The sequence below is a fragment of the Cinclus cinclus genome, chromosome 10 (assembly GCF_963662255.1).
Source record: "Cinclus cinclus chromosome 10, bCinCin1.1, whole genome shotgun sequence".
NCBI classification, from domain to species: domain Eukaryota; kingdom Metazoa; phylum Chordata; class Aves; order Passeriformes; family Cinclidae; genus Cinclus; species Cinclus cinclus.
Genome location: NC_085055.1, coordinates 8,214,193 through 8,235,601, shown reverse-complemented (window position 1 = coordinate 8,235,601; position 21,409 = coordinate 8,214,193). Strand labels below are relative to the sequence as shown.

General features: G+C 42.3%; 1 protein-coding gene across 1 annotated transcript in view; it reads left to right on the top strand.

Annotated features, from left to right (window-relative positions):
* Window positions 1-21,409, top strand: part of MCF2L2 (MCF.2 cell line derived transforming sequence-like 2) — a 129,936-nt gene that overhangs the window by 104,898 nt on the left and 3,629 nt on the right. Inside the window, exons 22-31 of the mRNA XM_062498913.1 lie at window positions 388-609; window positions 1,843-1,935; window positions 2,331-2,409; window positions 5,501-5,573; window positions 8,621-8,730; window positions 12,564-12,659; window positions 15,210-15,299; window positions 17,356-17,427; window positions 19,094-19,180; window positions 21,231-21,349. Coding sequence (XP_062354897.1) covers window positions 388-609; window positions 1,843-1,935; window positions 2,331-2,409; window positions 5,501-5,573; window positions 8,621-8,730; window positions 12,564-12,659; window positions 15,210-15,299; window positions 17,356-17,427; window positions 19,094-19,180; window positions 21,231-21,349 — 1,041 coding nt within the window. The remainder of the gene's footprint in view (window positions 1-387; window positions 610-1,842; window positions 1,936-2,330; window positions 2,410-5,500; window positions 5,574-8,620; window positions 8,731-12,563; window positions 12,660-15,209; window positions 15,300-17,355; window positions 17,428-19,093; window positions 19,181-21,230; window positions 21,350-21,409) is intronic.

Sequence of the window (21,409 nt, the reverse complement as noted above, 5' to 3'; positions counted from 1 at the left end):
TCCAGAGTCAAAGCCTTTGTTTGGGTACTGGACTGTACTGGGCCTTCCTACTGCCTTGGAATCGGGAGCTTTGAACCCAGTTTTTTTCAGAAGAAGCTTCCTCTGCGATCACCAGAGGGGACAGCTTGTGTGTCACATCCAAAGAGATCCTGAGATGGATCTTAAATGCTAGCTATGAGTGGAGATACAAACTGGGAATTATGGACATGGAAACCAGTGACTTTATGGTTATAGGAAGAAACCATACAGGCTTAGCAAGGGGACGTGTGCACTCTCCAGACAAGGCATGCCTCTGCCTGGAATCTCAAACACCACCAGAGGAATGAATTGTGCCTGGGACTACCCTGGTTTGACTGTGATGTATGCTCTGTTTTCCTTGCTTGCTAGGGGGATGTCAGTGAGCTTGGCAAGCTGTTGATGCAGGGTTCCTTCAATGTATGGACTGACCACAAGAAGGGGCACAACAAGGTGAAGGACTTGGCTAGATTCAAACCAATGCAAAGACACCTCTTCCTCTATACAAAGATGCTGCTTTTCTGCAAGAAACGGGAGGAGAACACTGATGGCCATGAGAAGACAGCTTCATACAGCTTTAAAAATTCATTAAAGGTAATAAATGCAGTAATGGTGGGGAAGGAAAATAAGTCCACAAGATGAGGATGTTTCCATGAGGGTATTTGAAGAAGTTGCACATAGCTGGAGCTGTCTTGTACCCCTGAGTGAATGACAGCTCCCACTTTGTGTTGGGCTGGAGGCAGACTGAGCCATATGTCCTGCAACAGCAGATGTGAACCCTGCTCTTTACAACTTGATACAAAGGGGCACCTTGTGTGTTCTTGCCCAGCATCCCATAAAGCGAAGCCAGACTGAATGGACTTGCATCTGTCATTGTTCTGCCTATGGGCATCCTCCCAGTGTAGTTCTACTGCAAGTTTTACTATTGACACTATTGAGCAGGTATATTCTGTAACAGTAACAGCTACAGATGAATCAGTGCAGTAGAAGTGCCCATATGAGTCTGGACATTTTAAAGTGGCAATCAAAAGTAGGTCACATTTTCCCTCTAAGCACATTGGTGTGACACTTGTGCCTTTAGCCAGCTGACACAGATCATCGAGTGTAATGTTCCAAGCTTATTTCAGGGTACCCTGACAGGAATTGTAAAAGAACCTGGTTCAAGGCTTGAACCAATTCATATAAGCATTTCAATTTTCTTCCTATAGAGATAGAAGGAATAATGGCATAACACTGTGAAAATCTTTAAATTAATGCTGATGTGAATGTGAACAAGAGGTATGAGCAAATAAAGGAATAAGATGAGAAGCTGGTTAGTAGCAAGTGAACTTCAAGATTGTGATTAAGATTTTTTTCATTTTAGAAATCCGGAATTATTTTCTTCAGGTTTTTTGTGTCATCTGGATTTTCAGACTGGTCATTAAATCTCACAAAGCTCTCTTCCATCCCACTTTCTCTCCCACCTCAAAAGATCAGTGATGGCAAGTAAGAAAACAGTCTTCCTAAAACTGAAAATTTGTCAAGGTGAACAAGAACCAGGACAGGGTTGAAAACTGATCCACAGATCAAGCAATAAAAGAAAAGAGGATAAATTCATGATCAGACATTAGCTTGAGTCAGTTTTGAGCATTCTTTTTCCCTTTAACAATCAAAAAGATGAATGACAACTTAGATATTGAGAATTAACATGCTCTGAATTTTAGTTTTAATGACTCTCAAAGATGCAAGAAATGAATGCAGCCTTTTAAAATAGCTTCTCAGAGGATCAAGATTAAAGACTACTGGTATTTTCCAGATTCCAGCTTCTTCTTTTCTATTTTGAAACAGATGAGCACTGTGGGCATTACAGAAAATGTAAAAGGGGATAATAAGAAGTTTGAGATCTGGTATAATGGCAGAGAAGAAGTCTATATCATTCAGGTAATGACAATAATTTTTGTTTCCAAGGGCTATACTTCCTTTCAATTGAATTGTTTTTTAAGCATGTTCGCTGTCCTGTACACTCCAGAAACAATAGCCATTGAAAGCTTCATTGTTGTGTAGGCACTGAAATGGCTAATTTATTGTGAAAATGCTCATGATTTTGGCTAAAAGAAGAAATAAAGGAATGGAAAATTCCTTGAAATGCTGGACAGAAAAGCAAGGACAGGACTTAAGATTTGTGGTAACTTTTCCATCTTGATCTGCTTTGCTCAAAGCTGGCCACAGTGTTCCAATCCTTGACAAAGCTGAGAGCCAGTGAGGGTCAGGGCAGCTCAGTGACTGGCAGTGTGTTGTAATTGAATCTGCTTTGCATTGTCCTTTTTTGTTCTCAGGCATCTTCTGTTGAGCTGAAAAACACCTGGATTTCAGAGATCCGCAAAGTCCTGACAGGACAGCTGGAAGCATGCAGAGGTAGGGATCACAGAGCAGCAGCTGGGAATGTGTCCTTCCCTCTGGAGCTGTCTGTGACAACATGGGGCTGGGACATGTTACAATGCCAGCCAGTACCACCAGTGAAGCCAGCAGGACCAGCTGGGCAGTTACAGCATTGCTGGGATTTAAAGCCATGTCCTGATCAAAGAAAATTTCTTGGACTTTTTTAAATGACATGGATAACTATTCCATTCACAGTCCAAGGAACATGGCTGTCCTCTGTTGTCCCTCTCAAGCCAAAACTCCAGAAGCATCCTCTTACCTCAGCATGTGAGGAAATGAGGTCTGCACTCTGTCTGCTCACAACACCTGGATCAAAAGGTCTCCTTCCACATCCATGACTGGACACAGCAACTGTTCCTCTGTCCTAGTGTTTGCTTTGTTTTGTTTGGGCTTTGAGGGTTTTTGATTTAAATCTAGTCATCCACCTTATGTTCTAAATTTCAGTTGTCCCATCTTTCCATCTTAGTGACCTCCCTGTAGAACATGGTTAATGACATTTCCCTCTCTCACAGAGATGTCCTTGTGAAGGTGGATTGTGATGTGTTCAGCACTGTGAATGATTGAAGCCTCCTAAGTACCTAAGATAATGATGCCCTTTTTATATAAGATACTGAATCCCAGACAGACAAAATTCAGTCAGGCTATTTCAGATAGTAAAAAGAATATAGTGATGATAGCTGTCATAGATGCTATTCTATTTATTCTCTTAGGACAAAAAAACCCACAGACTTTTCCTGGATCTTGGCACTGCTTCTCACCTTGGTCTGTCATTTTGTACTTCTCTCATGCACTCATCTCTCTTTAAAGCAAGGTCAGCAAAGCTTCTCCACCCACATCCCTCAAATTCCTAAGCAGACTTTGTCCAAGGTGGAAACCTGTATCTGTGCTTTAACTTTAGAAGTCACTTCTATGTTAATTGTCTGTTTCACAGAGACAAAGAGTTCTTACAACCTCCTTAGGTAGAAGGAAACAATTATGAACATTAACCTCAGGAATTGAATCCAACACATAACAATACTTATTTACAATGTTTATTGCTCTGGTCTTTTGTTACTGATCTTGTCTTCATCCTTTCCCCTTTTTATTCTGAATTTTACTGTGATTAGTTCATTAGGAACTGCTGAGGGAAGACCTCAAGATTCTTGTTAGTGCAGTTTCACTGCAGGGACTGGATCTAGAGGCTTTCTGATATGGTTTGTAATATTTGCTTCTGAAGTACAAAAGCTGGTGTTACTTAGGCTGCTACAGAAGAGTTGCTAATGGAGAAAATGTACATATTTAATGGGATAGAGTTCTAGTCCTCTATTTGTGTTTCTAGGCAGAGGAAATTAATCTTGTATGTTACCCAGATGAGCATTTGTGTAATCTTTATAGTATACAAGACCTATTAGCTAGAGTTATTTTGCATTTTCCAGAGAAAATATAAAGTAATCAAGACTGATTGAAGCATTTCTATTTTGATGTTCTTCATTGTTTTGCTCTAAGATCATACAATTCTAGAATATTTCAGGTTTCAAGGGACCTCAGGACATCACAGTCCAAGGTAGTGCTCAGAGCAGAGTCAGTTATTGGTCAAACAAGGTTACTCAAGACTTTATTCAGTCTGGTCTCAAGACCATCCAAGGGTGACTTTCATCCTGCTCTATGAATAAAGTCAAGCTTTCCTTTATTGTGAGTCCAGCAGAACAGCAGTCAGAGGGTATAAACTGTATTGCATATGCTATTGCAACTCTTCTCCTTGCCTTTTCCCAAATGATCACATGAATCAAACCCCTTACTACAATAACTGGTGTCAGGAAGCACATGCTTTGTCCTGTGGTTTTAAAGTTTCTGTTTCTAATGTCTCACAAAAAAAGAGACCTTAATCCAAGTCTGGATATTTTTATAACTGAGCATTGCAATGGGAGAAGGAAGAGGGGTATATTTGTTTGTCTGGCTGTTTTTAATGACTGTTGTTAGGAGTTGCACAGGGGGTTGGAATGTTGGAAGGATCCAGCTCAGGTGAATGAGTGAAGGGAAGAGAAGGTGGCCACAGGAAGTGATAAATAGTTTAAAATATGGGTCACTCATGTCCAAACACTCCGTGTGTACCCAGCGCTGTCAGATACTGCAGTGAGCATGGAATGCTAACAAGGCTTTGGGCAGCACCTTGATCCATCAATCCCAAAGAACATAGCTGTTTCTTGCAGGCAAAAGAATTACTGATACAGCTTAAGGGATTTGTATAAGGCCATGAATCACTTGCCAAACCCAGGAATGGAGCTACTTCTGACTGCCCATCCAACATGGGCATTTCTACCCCACCAACAAAGGATGGAGTTTAATCTTTCAGTGCTGCCCTGTCCCCTTGTCACTTACCTTTCACTGATAGGAGGTTCTTCTTTTTTTCAGAGTGAAATAGCCCATGGATCTCAGCAATGTGAGACTTTGAAAGCAGCTCCTTCCATTGCTTCCTTACTTCTCAGTGTCTGACTCTCCTGGCCCTGAAATTCAGACTCTGAGCAATGGCCTTATAATTTTTCTTCATTAAGCATTTACTGGACAAAGTCTATTGCTACCTGGCAGCTCTGCAAAAAGAGTGAACAAGTGGCACATGGATAGCATTTTCTGATTACTCTTTCTCCAGGATGCTCAACAAAAGCATTCTGCAAAGAGATGGGGATATAATCTGTTATGTAGCTGAGTATGCAAAAGGACGGATGGACATGTGTTGCTAAATCCAGAAAAATCTGTGAGCCACAGAGCTTGTATTCTGGGAAAAAGGCCATTATGTCCATTCTCTAGATCTGCATAGTGCAGTTAGCTAGGAAGAGGTACTGAGGAAAGAGAAGGTAGTAGGGGAAGAAATCTCTTTTGCAGTGAAAAAAAATGTGGGAAGAGTTGTTTGGTAAGCTAAAAGGTTTCATTAAGATCTTAATATGCCTTTCTCTTCAAGTACAAGCATTCCATTTTGATTGCAGTGGCAATCAAAATCTCTCCTCTCCTCTTTCTCTATCCCTTCTTCTACATTAACTCAGAAGCAAATTACACATTTCAGAGCAACTTCTTCTGATTTTTTCTTTAACAGAAGCAAGTCAACTGCACCAAAGAATCACTGAGAGTGTGTATCATGCACCAATGGATTCCTCCAATGCAAGCAGGTAACCACAGCTGCCTTGACATATCAGGACCATGTTTTGTCTTGCATTTGTGTTTTTTAGTACATAAATTCTTAGGGTTTTGTGTTTAGCTTCCTGGGTATGAATTCAGATAAAGGTTTGCTCAAGTGAGACGTAATATCACAATGCAGAATTAATTTCAAAGACTAACTCAAGTTTAGACAAAAAGTATTGGAGCATTTCCAGGGTCTTAAATGGAGCTGTTAGCAAAATTTTGTAATGACCCAGTTGCTGGGCAAGTTTAATATATGTTGGCATGGGATATCACTATAAAATTTTAGCAGGATCAACCAAACCAGGAGATCCCAGGTAACAGCCAGCCTTTGAGAGATGGACAACTCAATGCAAGAAATACTAAACAGATGTAGTGCTATTAATCCTGCATCATATTTTCTCTAGGCTTGGCTAATTTGTTTTGTTTAGGGTTTAAGGGTGATAATCTTTCAGCAGAACAACCTTGGAGATAGGAGAAAATTATTCCAGTAAGATATGAAGTGCAATCACAAAAATGTTTCAGAAGAATCCAGATGTGTACCTTTCTTTTAAGGCTCTTAAAATGAGATTTTCCAGAGCAGAAATTAAAGACAAAATATGTTAACAGAAAATTAATTAACTCCAGGAAGAAAGGCCATGTGATTAGCTATTTGTCCTAGAGTGGATTAAACCAAAGGAGCAATGAAGTGTTTGTTGTCCTCACTCTGTCAACTGTGCCAGAAAAGGAGAGGTCAGATGCTCCTGCTCCAAATATTTGGTTATTATAGGAACAGGAAGAATACAGTGAGTCTTCATGAAAGAACAATGCTCTGAGCTGTGATGAATGTCACAAGTTCAGGGTGTCCCATTATCTGTAATATGTGTCCCCAGGAGAAGCAAGGACAGTAGAATTGCAGCACCAAGCTGGCTTTGCAGTAGTTGATGTGAAATGGTGGATCCAGAATTCCTCAGACCTTGGAGCCTGTTCTGGGACGCTGAGTGGAGACAAGGAGGGGAATGAAGAGGCTGGACTGCAGTAGCCACCGTGTGGCACAGTCTGTGCTCATGGCTGACATGACCAAGCAGCCCCAGTTGTGAGAGGTGTTGGGGGCCAGTGGAGACAGCATTTGCTGAAGAGCAGCCAGCACCATCAGTGCTCTGCCAGCAGACAGAGGCTAACTAATCATTGACATGTTATCTACCCAACAGACACCTACTCCTTGGTTGCCCATGTGAGACTGTGACTCTACTGTTAGTTGGGAAATGCCAAGCCTCTGCTGTGACACTGGGGAAGTCTGCTTGCAGGATGCTTCCCCCTGCAAACTGTATCTGTTCCTTGACAGACTATCCCCTTTACTGTTTACATGCCATCAACATCACTTGGAACTGCAATTCCGTGAAATAAGGCAGGCCTGGCTTGGGATTGGAGCTGAGGTGTTGGGAAAAGGGACGCTTAGAGCCAGTGTCCTTAATACAGGCAATTATGGGGTGTCTCCAGGTCCTGTTCAATCTATTTCAATTCTCTCTCTCCAAATTCTTCCACAAAGTTTACTGATTAATCCTAAAATGGGATGCCCTGTGGTATCTATTGCTGCTGTATCTCTCTCAAGGGCTGGCTGCTGCATTTCATTGATGATGAAATTATCCCTTTGCATTGTTTTCTAATCTATTTAAACATATGAAACTTAAATAGTCCATTGTTCTAACTGCTTAATTATCTGCTTTGTAAGAATAGACATGATAGAATGTACGATGCAGTCATACATCCATAGAAAAATATCCTGTGAACATAGATAAACACAAACTCTTGGAATTTGTCTGCAAATGCTATTTCAGAAAAGCTCATGTATTTTCTTGGTGTCTTTCTCACAGCTGTAAATCTTTAACTCTGTCAGCTGCATGTTTCACAGTTATCCCAGCCTAGCTAGGAAGAAAGAGAGGAAAAAGAATGAGGAAATGTGAATGTGCTTTGGATTTGTTCCCATATTTATTTTGAGCCCCATTTTGTACCTGACATTAGGCTGCAAAATCACATTTTGATTTAGTACAGGAGGCAACAGAGACCTTGCTAAGGTTCCATCAGAAACAGGTCAGAAGTTCAAATGGTTAACAATCAGTCCTGGACTGCCTTATATTTAGAAAAGGTATTTACGGATCTCTAGTATTAAAATGTTTTTAAGTTTTTAATGATATCTTGGACCTTCCTTACGTAGAACAAACCCTGTGAATGTTAAGTGTAGCAGTTTATGTGTTAATTGTAAGCAGCAGTTTAATTGCTTATACATGTCAATAACAAGCACTTTGGCAAAGAGTATTTCAAATGTGTAGGTACAATGATTTGTGTGGAGCAGTCTGCCAAAGATAACAGTTAAACACCCAAGTTAAACCACTAGACATTTTCAAAACTATGAGAATAAGAACCACAAGAAAACCTTACAGCTTGAATGTCCTACAAATGTGGGACAGGGGCGTCTGTCCCATTGCAGACCTAGTACCTGTACCTGGGCAGGTTTGTCAAGGTGGATCCTCCTATTTGTGATTCAGCTGCAGACAAGGATATCCCACTGGGATTCATGTTCCAAAGAGCAGAAGAAACAGAAGCTGGAGAAGCCAATAGAATTCATGTTGCTCTATAGATGGTATGACTTCTGCATGGATGGTCATCCAATATCCATTTCTCTCCTGGAGACAAATGCATTTATACTGCAAAGGACAGAAAATCTGGATTATCTTTTCTCACCAGGCTTCCCACTCCAACCTTTCCAATCTGTTGCACTTGGAAAGAGAATTTGAGCAGATAACCAGCTTGTTTCTCCATTTTTCCCTTCTCAACTCTGATGAAGCACATCACTCACTGTGTGGTGTGGAGAGGAGGCAGGATGTGTTTTTTCCACCACAAACACACCTGCACAGATGTAGGCTTTTATAGCATACAGCATTTTGAAACCAGTCCTTTGTTCCTTAGACTTCCATGTTGGAGAGTATAAAAGAATGCTCAGTGATTTATTAAAGGTTAACCAGGGATGTTACTATTTTTATATTTCTTTTATCCCAAGGTATAGCAGGAAGTCATCAAGTATATATGAAAACAAATCTGAGACATCAAATGTGGATGCATCTAACAACAAAAACAGGAATTCCAGTCCCAGCGCCAGACAAAAGAGAGGTAAGAGTTCTGACAGAGCTTTTGCTTCCAAAGGGTAATATTTTTATATTTGCACGTATTTCTGGAGTTTAAAGGGGATACTTTAATTTGACATTGTTTCAACCAACATCAAAAAACCAATGCTACAAAGCTAAATTACTGTACCATGAAAGTTTGTGAGCACCAGAAAGCATTACCAGTTTAGATTTTTTTAAGTCTGAGTTTTGATGCTTTGTAGTGCTCTTTGGACAACTTATGTTTAAAAATAGAACTTAGGAAACAATAGCATATGTGTTTTAACCTTCTGCATCCTGATGAAGTTGATTTCTAGACATAGTTAATTTAATTTTTCTTCTACAGACTTCGCTAACTGATTTCTTTCCTTTAAGTCAAGGAGAGTTTTTTGCCTCCTCTGTGTATATCAGTTCTCAGGTGTACAGTAAATAAACCCATAGGCAGTCACAGAATATCCTTCCATTGTTTGAGTCCATAAGTACAATAGATCTTCTATGCAACAGAGATTAAGATAAACGCTATAAAGAAACTGAATCTCATCTGGCAGTAACAGGAACAGAAAATCTTTTGACAGCAGTTACTCTTTTAGGCAGTATTTCTTAATGTTGAACAAAGAATTTTCTAGTAATATGAAAAAAGAAAATTGTGAGGTCTTAAGAGATAGATGCCAAAATGAGGTGTAAAGTAACAGCCCCTTTATAGATAAAGATACTAAAAAAGAAAAAGGAATATTTCTCTTGGAAAAAAATGGCTATGCACCAGAAGATTTTTCATTGCATTAGGTTTTCATGCTGGGAAAAAAAAAAAGTTATGGATTCTTCACTAAAAACCCAAACTTAAAAACTTGTTTCAGCACAGTTTTATTTTTAAAACATTTAGACTTTTATTTTTAATTTAAAAAGTGGAATAGTAGCTTTTCCTTTTAAATTTATAAACCCCCTTAAAACAATCCAGGAAGATTACTGATGTTTTCTAACTGTCCAGTTTACTCAAGAGTGTGGGAACTGGGATCACATTCCATGCTCATTGTCTGTCTTCTGTCTTCTGCTTTCCCATGAGCAGCTCCTCAGGGCTCTGGCTGGGATCCCAGTGGCTTAGCCCAGAGCATCCTCATCCTCTGGTGGGTGGCTCTTCCTGCAGGGCTGGGCATTGAGTCCATTCTTGTTTCGTGATTTGGGTGTCCTATGCATCCTGAGCTGCAAACCTTACTCTGCAGAGCCAACAAAATGCTCTCCAGCTCTAGATGTCCCACCAAATCTCGAGTTTGTGTCCCTGTGAGGCACCTAGGGCTGGGGCTCTGCAGGGGCCTGAACTCAAAAATTTCCCAAAACCCAGCACAGAGCCTGGGACTCTGCCAAAACTGTCTCTTTTGTGCCACCTACTGCCTATAAAATGTTTCCAATGCTGGTGTAGTTAATGTGAACACAGTTTATTTTAAAATATTGAGTTTCTGCACTACAGAAGGGGAGGGTACTATTGACAAGCTATTTCAGTTTTGTTATTCTGATTGATAAGTGCCTGTGGCAGAGCTTTCTACATATAAACCAGTATTTTGTATGGACCTGACTGGTGGAGTCACTGCCTTGAAATAAAATAGGAGTAAATCCTGCAGGAACCTGTGAGGACCCCCTTTTCTGACTGCCCTGCTCAAAGCAGGGTCAGCTGCAGTGAGTTGCTCACAGCCATGTCCATTTGGGTTCTGAACAGCTCCAAGGATGGTGACTATATAATTTGCCATGGGGACACTGTCCTAAGTATAAGTCCTTTCACAGTAAAAAGGGTTTTTCACATTTTTAAATGGAATTTCCCATATTTCAATTTGTGCCTGTTGCCTCTGTCATCCTTTCACTGGGCTACACTGAGAAGCATCTGGCTCCATCTTCTTTATTCTATAAGATCCTCCTGAGCCTTTTCTTCTCCAGGCTGTGCAATCACAGCTCTTTCACTCTCTCCTCATGTCAGCTGGGGCAATTCCTTAATGACCTTCATGGCCTTTCCCTGGATACACTCGGGTAGCCCATGCCCTGAGGAGCCCAGGGCAGGGCAGCACTGCAGGAATATCTCTCTTGTGCTGACACAAGGGGAAACATCACCCCCTGGACCTGCTGGCACAGCTCTCCCTGATGCAGCCCAGGTTGCTGCTGCCTTTCTTTGCCATAAGTATGCATTGCAGGCTCTTGTTCAATTTGTTGCCCAAGGACCTGGCTCTTATTATGTTTGGAAATAACTTCCCGAGTTACTTGGTATACCTGCAGAATGAAGGAAAAATTTGAAATAACTCAAGTGGAGACAATATGACTTTTGAGACCAGTGTCTAATGCTTTGCTGGTGCTGTGAGGCTGTGAGGACTTGTCAAAAAGCAAAGAGGTCCCTCAGTGAAGTGATTCAATTGCAGAGCTGAAGAACTAGCACAGGAACCCAGCCCTCTACACTTGCACTACTGTGCTCCCTGTGGGACCCTCCGATAATTAAATGCTATGGATTTTCTTGCCCTAACAGAAAACAGAAAGTAAATACATTTTATATACCAGTTTTTGAATACTTTATAAGCTACAGTATGTGTACAAAGACTGCCTGGCAGTGGGAGCAGCCAAAGGCAGCACCACAGTTGAAGCCATGGCTGGGAGCAGCTCCTCACCAGATGCATCTGCCTGGCCCAGAGCTGGCACTGGGTAGAAGGAGCTGAACCACACTGACATAATTCTCCTGTGTTGTTAAAATCTGTTCATCTCACACCCACCTATGCATGCAGGCACCTTGCATCCTGGATTATCTTGGCTGCAAATCAGGAAGAGATGAGATGCACTTTCCTTTGGAAGCACAGCTTGTCTGTCTGTTGCTTGTCTGTCAGTGTGGATTCACTGTCTCTGCATATTCTCTTTGTACTTTTGGTCTTCATTTGTCCCTCTAAAGATTTTCATGTGACAGTGTATGAACTAAAGAGTAGGAAAATCTATTGGTTAAATCCCAAGTCTCAGAACCAGGCACACAACACATGGTTTTTCTCCTGCTCCTTTGCCATAAACCTTCTGGGTGTCATCTGCCAAGAAAGGAGCAGATGGAGGATTTGGCAGGAGTGTGTGGACCTGGGAGTTTGATCCAAGTCCACCTGTTTCCTGCAATGTGAGTAACTGAGTGTCTTTCAAGCCCAGAGCCTCAGGACCTCGATCCATCTGTGACTGATCTCTGCAGAGGCAGCTGTCAGACAGCATGGCTGATTATTCATGCAGGAGCCTGGCATGTGAGCTTTGCTGGCATGGCATCCTTACATCCCAGCAAATCAGGAGATCAATTGCATGTGTCTCTGCCAGCTTCAGAGGCTTTAGAAAGGCTACAGCAGGTAAGGCTGAAGGTGTACCAGTCACAGGGCTGGTGAGGGCATTCTTCAGTGCCAGTGCTGGATTGCAGAAGTGGGACTGTTCTCAACACTTGCATGTCCTGCACTGCAAGGCTTCTTCTCTTATTTCTCCCTACAACTCGCTGTTCCAACCAGTGATGTGTTTCCATAACAGAAGAAGGCACTAGCTTGCTGCTAAATTCTATTTTCCTTTTATGAGAGCTACCTCCCTTCACCTGTTATTTTCGGTTTTGTTTTGTTGTTGTTGTTCTCCATTAAAAGTGAGCCAAACTCAACCTAGGGACTCTGTTTGGTTCACCTGGTTTACTCACCCTGACCTCATGTCACCTTTCTAATTGATTAGCTCTTGCTCAGGCTTGAACTGAATCAAAATTTATTTATTTCTTTTTAGTTGTCATCCAGTGCTAACCTTTCCTTTCCCATAAGCTGAACAGCTGACCCTTCCTTCCTTATTTCTCTTCCCTCTCCCTCTCTCTCCTAGTTGATGCTTCCAGCAGCCTTAACCTTGAGCGCACAGCGCTTGCTAGAAAGCGATTCACATTGCAAGGTCTTTCCAACCGCAGAGCTCCACCCAAAGGTAAAATCACCCATGCAGCATTTGGTCTCAGGCCATCTGTCTCCTGCACTCCCACAATGTTCTCTCCATCCCATGGTGCCATCCATCACCGTTTCCTAAAATGCTGCTGCATCTCACCCAAATGCTCCTTTCTGGTGCACACAAGTGGCTCCTCTGCTCAAAGACACCGTGACCAAAAATTGCTCCTACAGCTGTATTGGCAAGGCAACCTCTGGGTTGGCTGGTTGGGTCTTTTACTGGTGCGCAGTGCAAATAACATTTGTTTTCAGTTTCTCTCAAAGGTCAAAGTGTGAACTGGTTTTAAATGATCAACTGGACTTCTTCCAGCAGCTTACAGGGTTGAAGAAAATGAGTATAATTGTCTGTTGTGCTACATGAGATTTTAATGTGTGAAATCATTCATTGGTTGGGTGTCTTTGTTTTTTCAAATATTGTTCAGCTGTGGCCTGGTGGGGAATTAGAATTCAGGGGATCTGGGGTTTTATTCCACTTGGTTATGTTATATGATACCATAAAATGCTGTGTTTTGAGTACTTGTGTATAAATGTTTAGTAGATGTCCATGAACAGAGAGCATTGCAAGTTCCTGTGATGGCTGCACAAAGAAGAGACTTTGGAGGAAAGAAGGAAATGGGAATAGAAATTAAATTGAATGGCTACTTACATTCACTTTCTGAAAAGATACTCCCTTTATTCTTTTTGTGTGGCTTTTCTCCTGTTCTGTTGTATAATATTTCCTCTGTGAGTCCAAGGGTTAGTATGCAGTGATGGAGAGGTTGAGTATCAAAGGAGGAAGAACCAGGATGAAAGCGTAAAAGCAGAAATACAGAAGCATTAAACTGTAATGTGGTAAAGTAGATAAGAATGCACCAAGAGTCAGTGCTGCTGTAAGATTCTGGTTATAAAATTAAGGCTGCATGTGGTAGTGAGATCCAAGATGGACAAACAAAGTTCAATGTCTGAATACAAAAAAAATAAGTGGGTTTTAGATCTTGTGACTCAGGAAAATCAATGACAAAACACAGATTTTAGAAATAATGCCATAATTTTTGGAAGTTTAGATCTAAAATTTTGCTTGGGGCCTCTTTTACTTTTTTTATCTGAGTTTTTCATGCCATATGAAATGTCTTGCCTTATATTCAGTGTTCCAGGCAGCAAAGCACAGCTCAGAAGAGCTCCTACCCCCTCAGCTGTAGGTGCTCTGAGTTCAAAGCCTTGCTGGGTCTGCTTACTTGACATTCCTGAGGAGCACCTCTTACACAATGTCTGGTTTCACTTTGTGGTGCAGATCTGCTGCTGACCTGCTCCTGGCCAGTGGGAACTGCTGGCAGACAGGCTGGCTGGCTGGCCAGCAGAGCGTGGTCATTCCTGCAGGCAAAGCCTGACAGCACTGCACGGGCTGGCTGCTGAGGCACACTGGGAGAAGGGAACAGGGAAGTGTCTGCAATCAGCTTGTCCTGCTCCTGAACACTTTGTCTAAAGGTTTTTGTTACTGGCCATGGTGAAGGATGGTGGGTTGAGCTGTGCGTACTGTGTCTGTTCCTGTCCAGAGCACATAAAAAGGAAGGTGTAAACAATAAAGTACCCCAACTAACTAGGGTGAAAACAAGATATCAACTGGCAGCGGAGCATGGATGCTCAGAGAAATGCTGAACTATCTGCCTAGACTGGATATGACGGGCTGGAAAATGTTGTATATAATCACTTTGGTGTTTTAGCCAAAGAAATGCTGATGTCTGGAGAAAAAACTTTAGCATCCTGCACTCCATCAGTGCAAAGATCCCTGGGGCAGCCATCTCAGAGCATGCACCAAAGTGTATACAAGTCCACACTCACAGTACCCTGCATCTCCCCACCCTTGGGTCAGCATTAGCCATCCTGGTTTGCAGAACCAAGTTCATATTCCTTGGGGTGGGCACAACTACAGCACATCTCATAGTGAAATGTGGGGAAGCTGTGTCTTTACTCCTAAGCAGACTTAGAGAAAAGGCAAGATGCTAAATAAGGAAACAAAAAACCACTATGTTGCCTTTACTTTCTCCAAGCTTCTTTGCACTGATGAAGATGGAAGCTCGGAGAATGTTTTCAGGCATTCACACTGTTAAATTTTAGAAATGACAAATGTGAACTCCAAACCATTCATGCTTGTTTTCCAGTGTATTTCAGGTCAGTCATCACAGAACAAGCAGTTCAGTGTCTAAAGTGATCCAAACCTCATCTGTAGACATACACCCCATTCCAGCCACCATGCTCATTTCTCTGTGTTTTGTAGCTGTACTTGGACACTAGTTGGTTGCTAAAATAATAATTGACATAAGTCTCTTTCCTGAAGTATTAAAATAGGTGCAATTGGGATTGCTTTGAAAATACATTCATAATAACACTTTCTGTGCTTTTCACATTGTTGAGGGTATTTTTCCTGTCTGCTTTAGAGGAGCAACCTTTATTTTTTTTACCCTTTTCCAGCTGCTGCTTTGCTTTGAACATCCCTTACCCTCAGTGCTTATTAACCTCTAACCCTGCCCTGCATTGCATCTGTCTGTTCTCCCAGATCCAGAGTCTAAGGACAGAGAAGTTACCCGTCGCTTTTCCCTAGCCTCCTCCATCAGCACCACAGTTAATGCTTCTGCTGTGACCAAAGGTACTGTCATGCTGCTTGCCTAGCTCCCCCTCTCCCTGCCTGCTGCCTGACACATTCACTGCCAAATGCTGCTCACAGAGGGGAGTACCTCGGGCTCAGTTTTAACACAGGCAGGAGGTTCCAGTAGAAGAGGACTCAGCACCAGTGTAACACCTGCAGGAGGCAGGCCAGGACATTTTGAATGTGCTTTGAGGCATGCTGCCAGCACACACAGTGACTCTTCCCAGTTTCTCCAGTGTAGGCTTCAAAAACTGTTGCTGTGTCCATGGAAATTGGATTAATTTTTGGCTGATGTAGGGTTAGGTTTCCAACTTCTCCCTGGTTTGGATCAACTGATGTTCACTTGAAATTATTTTATCAAGAAAACCTGAAATCAAGCTAAAAACAAAGGAGCAACAGATGCCAGTGTTAATCATGTTTAGCAATATCACTGTTAGAATTAGAAATTATATTTGCAGGGAGATTTTCCTACATATAAGGGATCTGGGTGCTGAATGCACTGAACTCCATGCAGTTTGTGTGGGAGCTTATGGAAGTTTTATTTATGTGCCTTATTTTGTTTTAGAAAAGGCACTTTTACAAAATATAAGTTACTGTACTAGTGCCTAGATTTAAACTCAAAAGCACCCTGTGCATTTAGGCAAGTTGATTGTGTTGAAAATCAGTAGCATTGTGGGCACATTTACCTACATGTCAGGGATAATTTTGACAGCAGAACATATGGTCTTACATGGAATTCTGAATATACTGCCTTTTGGCAGTATCTGGAATGGACTAAGGGAACTGATTTGCAAGGCTAAGATTTTCAGGGTAATTCACAAATCAAAATACAAGGAAAAATGGCAGAATTAATTTGTATAAAGATCTTCGCTCTGTACTTGTCAGGAAAAAAGTTGCTCAGTATCTGTTGCCTTCTCAACAGCTGTGAAGGATATGAACCACATCCTTGGCTGCAATGTGGCTGTCAGGAAATGAGACCATGGTGGGGTTGATGGGTAGAGGAAGGGTGTGATAGTCTCACTACCTACAAATGTTTCTTTAACAACACCTTTAGACCACAGCACTAGAACATCTTCACATGGAAATCATGGGGATAGTACAGGAGAAGAGGTTATTAGAGCTTTTTGCCCTCAGCAACAATTCAGAAATACGTGATTGGTTGCTAAATTATGGGAAGACTGAGGTATTTCCTAATAATTATTTTCAAAGTGGGGGAACAGAATGAAGCATATATGTACAAAGAAAATGGGCAACCAAGGGCTGTTCTTTAGTGTGGTTTATCAAAGACAGCATGTGTGAATTGCAATGAAACTTAAAATTTGTTACAGTTTCATATCAAAAAGTCCTATCCTAGAATCCTGTCTGCCAAAAAATCCTGTTGGCAATCTCTTGGGATACTGAGAAAGCTACTTCTGCAATGATTTTCAAAGCTAGGAAACAGAATCAGGCTTTTCAATTAAGTGTTTTATTTACAGCATCTGCTGTAAGAAAACATTTCAGATGACAAAAGAACTGAAGCCTGAGTCTTGTCTCAGCATCAGCCCAGATGCAAATCTAGCCAGGGTGTTGTGGTCATCATTTCTGAGGCTGCAGCAGCTGCTGTGTCTGATCCTCACTCCTGACACTTCAGCTCCCCCCTCACGTGCAGTGGGGCACAGGAGAGGCGCTGCCCATGCACCTGTGGCTGGTGTCACCCACTTCTGTGGGCCAAAATTGATGGCTTGGTGGGCTGTGCCCTGCCATCCTCGCAGGGGAAGGCTGGGACCGCGGTTCTGGCTGCCCTGGTGCCATCTCCTGGGCAAGAGGGAGAGGGAACATCTGTGAGACCTGAGGGGAAGCAGGTCCTTCCTTTTGCTGTGATGTCTCAATGTCTTTTGACAAAAGGGATCTGTTCCTTATCCGCTTTGCAGAAGTGTATCTTCACCACCTAGAACTTAGGGACTGGTCATTCTTCTGGGTGAAGTTAAAAGTGTTAGGTAGTTAGTGTTTTCAGGTGGTAGGAAAGTTTCTCCTTTAACAATATTTACAGCCTTGTGACTCTGTAAACTTCACACAGGTCCCCTTGTTCCTGCAGTTAAAGTCAAGAGACATGAAATAAAGAGTGACCCAACTCCCCTGGGGTTTGAAGGTAGGAGTATTTGCATCCTGCATGAAAACCTTGTTTGATATTATTCGCTGAATTCACATCTCATCACAGCTGGTGGATGACACTGGAGTCCATTAGGGGGCTGGGGTCAGTTTATCTGCATAACTGGGATAAAGACAGCTTGTTACTCCCTTGCCTGTCCCTGCACTCACATTCACCTAGGCATGGGCCTAAATTAAACCTCCAGTTCTCTGCCTGTTCTGGGAAGTAAAACTCTAGACTGTCACCAGGATTTGGATTTTCTGCCTAGCTCTGCTTCCCTCCACAGGGAGCAGCAGCAGGGAGCCAAAGGGCTACTCTTCACCTTCACCTGCAGTCTGGCCACTTGCATCCCTCTTCCCTTGTTAGTGTCTACTCCTCATGAGAGAAGCAGGAGGCACGTGCATGAAGACTACAGGGGAGGCTAGACTGTGCATTAATAGCCATTGCAGGTGCAGTGTTTCATTTCGGACAAGCAGAATTTCCTCCAATTTGTTGCAGCAGATTCATAAATTACTATTTCATAAATGATACTAAATAATTAAATTGGGATGCTGTTCCTCAGCCACTGGAACTTCACCAGCTTCCCTTGTCAACTTTCCCCTTTACCTGACCATTTGCCTTAGGGGGCCACAAGGAGCCAGGTACTTCTGCTGCAGGCCAGGCAGGACAGAGATGTGGGCTGAGGAATCCTTTCATAGCATTGTGTTGTTCTACACAAAAACTTGATAGGAAGAGCCAGTGAACAGGTCAGGGATGGAATTGTTGAAATATCAGAGCTATCTCTCATGGCACTCCTAGCAGAAGAAGAGACTGGAACAGAGACAGCAGTAGTAGTTTTGCTCTTTGCAGAATATTTCATTTTGCCAGTAAGCCCTGGGACTATGTTTAGAACCATCCTGGCACCCAACACCAGAGTTTCCCAAAGTGCAGGGTTTATACCTTGCTTTCCTCACTGACAGGTGCCCTGATCTCAGCATCCCCTGAGGCTGCAGAGGCAGGGGGGATTTCGGGGTGCAAGAACTATCTGCAGCATAGAACTGACTTGCTCCTCACAGAGTAGAAACAAGGCACAGCATCCCTCACAAGACTGAGTATCTTAAAATAGGAAGCAATGAACATTATCACCCCTTTACCAGAAAATATTGCTGCTATTGCCAGGGCTCTGTCTGAGGTAATAACACAACGGACCCTCGCCTGCCCCCTCTCAAAATTCTGTTGCATTTATCAAGAGTGAGATCATTATTTTGTGGTCTCCCTAGTCCCTTTTTGCTGCTGTATGGATTAGGATCAAAATCATAAATTATCACCTACAAATAATTTGAAATGCTGCAAGGAATATACATTAAAAATGGGTAAGGAGGCTGTAATGAAATAGAACGCTGCACTGAACACTCAGCAATTTTCTTCCTTAATTAACATCAATACTTCTCTTTGATTCATTTCACTGTTCTCTGTCCTCCTCAGACTTACAGTTTTTCTGTGGAATGCTGCTGTCCTTTCACTCATTTGTGCTGGTCATGTGTCTCCTCTTTTATAACTGTTGGACCCCAGTCCACCTGTTTGTTAAAGAGACTGTCAGTTGCAGAGGTGATGCAGGAATTCACTTTGTACTGGTTGTCTGGTCACTATTTCACCTTGAAGACACAAATTGTACTTCCTGTCACAGATGCTTTTGAGAACACCATTTTGGCCCAGACTAAATGTAATGCTGGTTCCACCACGAGATCCGTACCTAGATCTGCTTCACAGACAGGTAAACAAAATGAAAATATTTGTAAACTCAATTTGAGATGCAAACTAAATTCTTGATAGTATTTACTCTCTTTATTATAAGGAGAGCTTTCTCTTTTGGTGAATGCTGTTTCCCATCAAAACAATGAAAGAGCAAGCTTGGATCACTAGCTTAGAAACAATGCCCCAGATCTGGTTTTCTGAGGTCAGGCTGAAAATAATTATTTTAACTGAAAGCAGAGAGCTTAGAATTTGATCTGTCTTAATTTATAAGAATTAAGCATGAGAAACAATCTGTTTCTTAGTCTCTAAAATTAGAATAGTGATTTGTATGGAAGAGGGAGGCTGGTGCCTGTATTTGTAAGGAATTCTTGCTGGTGAGACTGTGGAAGTTTTGTCTAATGGGGTAGAGGGGTACCTGTTTCTCTTGGTGTTTGTAGTCCAGCCTGTGAATTTGAATTAAAATTGCAGTAGCAGCTTGAAACTAATTAGAATCAGTGTATTCTTGCATATTTAGACCATTGCTAGTATTGCTGGTGTGAATAAACTGATACACGACAGTGTCATTTCAAAGGCTGGTTTACACCTTTAAAAGTACAGATGACCAGACCATACCTGTGGGGTGATAGCTGGAGAGGCAACTCTGCTGGAAGAAGGTCCCTGTGACCCTTGTAACTGGGTTGCAGTTGGTGGAGCAGACAGTCCCTGGATGGCAGAAGGGGCTGCAGAGCTGCATGACCATGTGTTGCACCAACCAGTGCTTATAGCAGGGAGGATGTGCATGGGGAAGGGATTAAATAAACCAATTAATAAACCTATTTCTCCCAGATCAGGTCACTTTTCTGTTTACTGCCTGAACTGCCTGGCTTGGGCTTTGGATTGTCTCAGGCCAGGTTTTGGTGTGGGTTGAGAGTTCTGGGATATGCATAATCCAACTGTGTGAGCATCTGTCTTCATGCCCTGTGGTCAGAGCTTTGCCTTGTTGAGAGCAACGGCCCCCAGGATATAAAGAAGTTGTTTCAGCATCTGCTCAGCCCAAGTTCCTGTGAATCAGCTAAAGCTCAGCAGTTAAATTAATTAGGAAGGCACATGGTAAAATGACTGACTCCATTCAGCTTGCATCTGTCAGGCCTGCAGAATCATTTGGTAGATGCAAGGTCTGTTTCCTTTGAGCTGGACTGTAGTCATCCTCATACCCATCAGAAAAAGGACAGGCATCAAGTGCAAGAAAGTGCAGATCATGATTGCCATCTGCACAAAGGAGCCTGAGCTACTTTTACACCATGGGAGCCTCAAGGCAGACAGGTCATATATGGCTCAGCCTCAGTTTCCCTTGGGACATATCCTATGGACATGCTTTTTTAGGTGAAGAGAGACTGGCTGCTGAGCTTGGACTGGAAATCTCTGAGTCCATTCCACTGGGTTGGGGTAGTTCTGGTGAAAATCATGCAGTTAGATAGGTAGCAGCACAAATATTATTTAAATCTCTCCTCACCCCCCCCTCCCCCCCCCCACGTTTGTCTTTGTGCCTTGCTGTTTACTCTGTCCCTTCCCTGCACTTGCAGCCTTCTCTAGGGTATAGTCTTATAATTTGCTCGGGTGGTAATGTCACCTTGGGGTGAGATGGAGATAAGAAGTCAACTAGAATTCTGTGGCTTTGTACTTAAACATGTGGAGGTAAACTAGAAACTGAATGATCATGGCCCTCTGAAAGCCTTCAGCACAAGGTATCATTTGCTCTGCAGGAAGATTCCTGGTCCTTGTTTTTCTTATCTCCTGAGCTGAAGAGATTGAGCAATACTGAGCACTGGAAGTATCCATGGATATGAGCACTGCAGCCACACATGCTGCTTTCACACCAGGGACAGCGAGTGGTATAGGCTTTTAGACACAGAATAATGGCTGTGACATGATTGTTATGGCAGAACCATGGAATAAGCTGTAAAAAAGTACCAGCAATTCAGTAAGTGGAAGAGTGGGAAGTGAACCTGTGACATTTATTCTACAAACACAGATCTCAAAGAGGCTAATGTCTGATAGCTAACTCTTTCTGGTTTATCTCTTTTGAAAAGGTTGGCCCAGCAGACAATTGCCTTCTCTAGACACATTTGAAGATTTTGAAGCCATCCCTTCCAGCATGGATGAACTCTCCAACTCTTCTGATTTGGAGGAAGAGACCAACCCTAACAATGTAATTGTTTTTTTAAATTACACTGCCCTTTCCCAGCACAAGTTCCTCCTCTCAATGGAT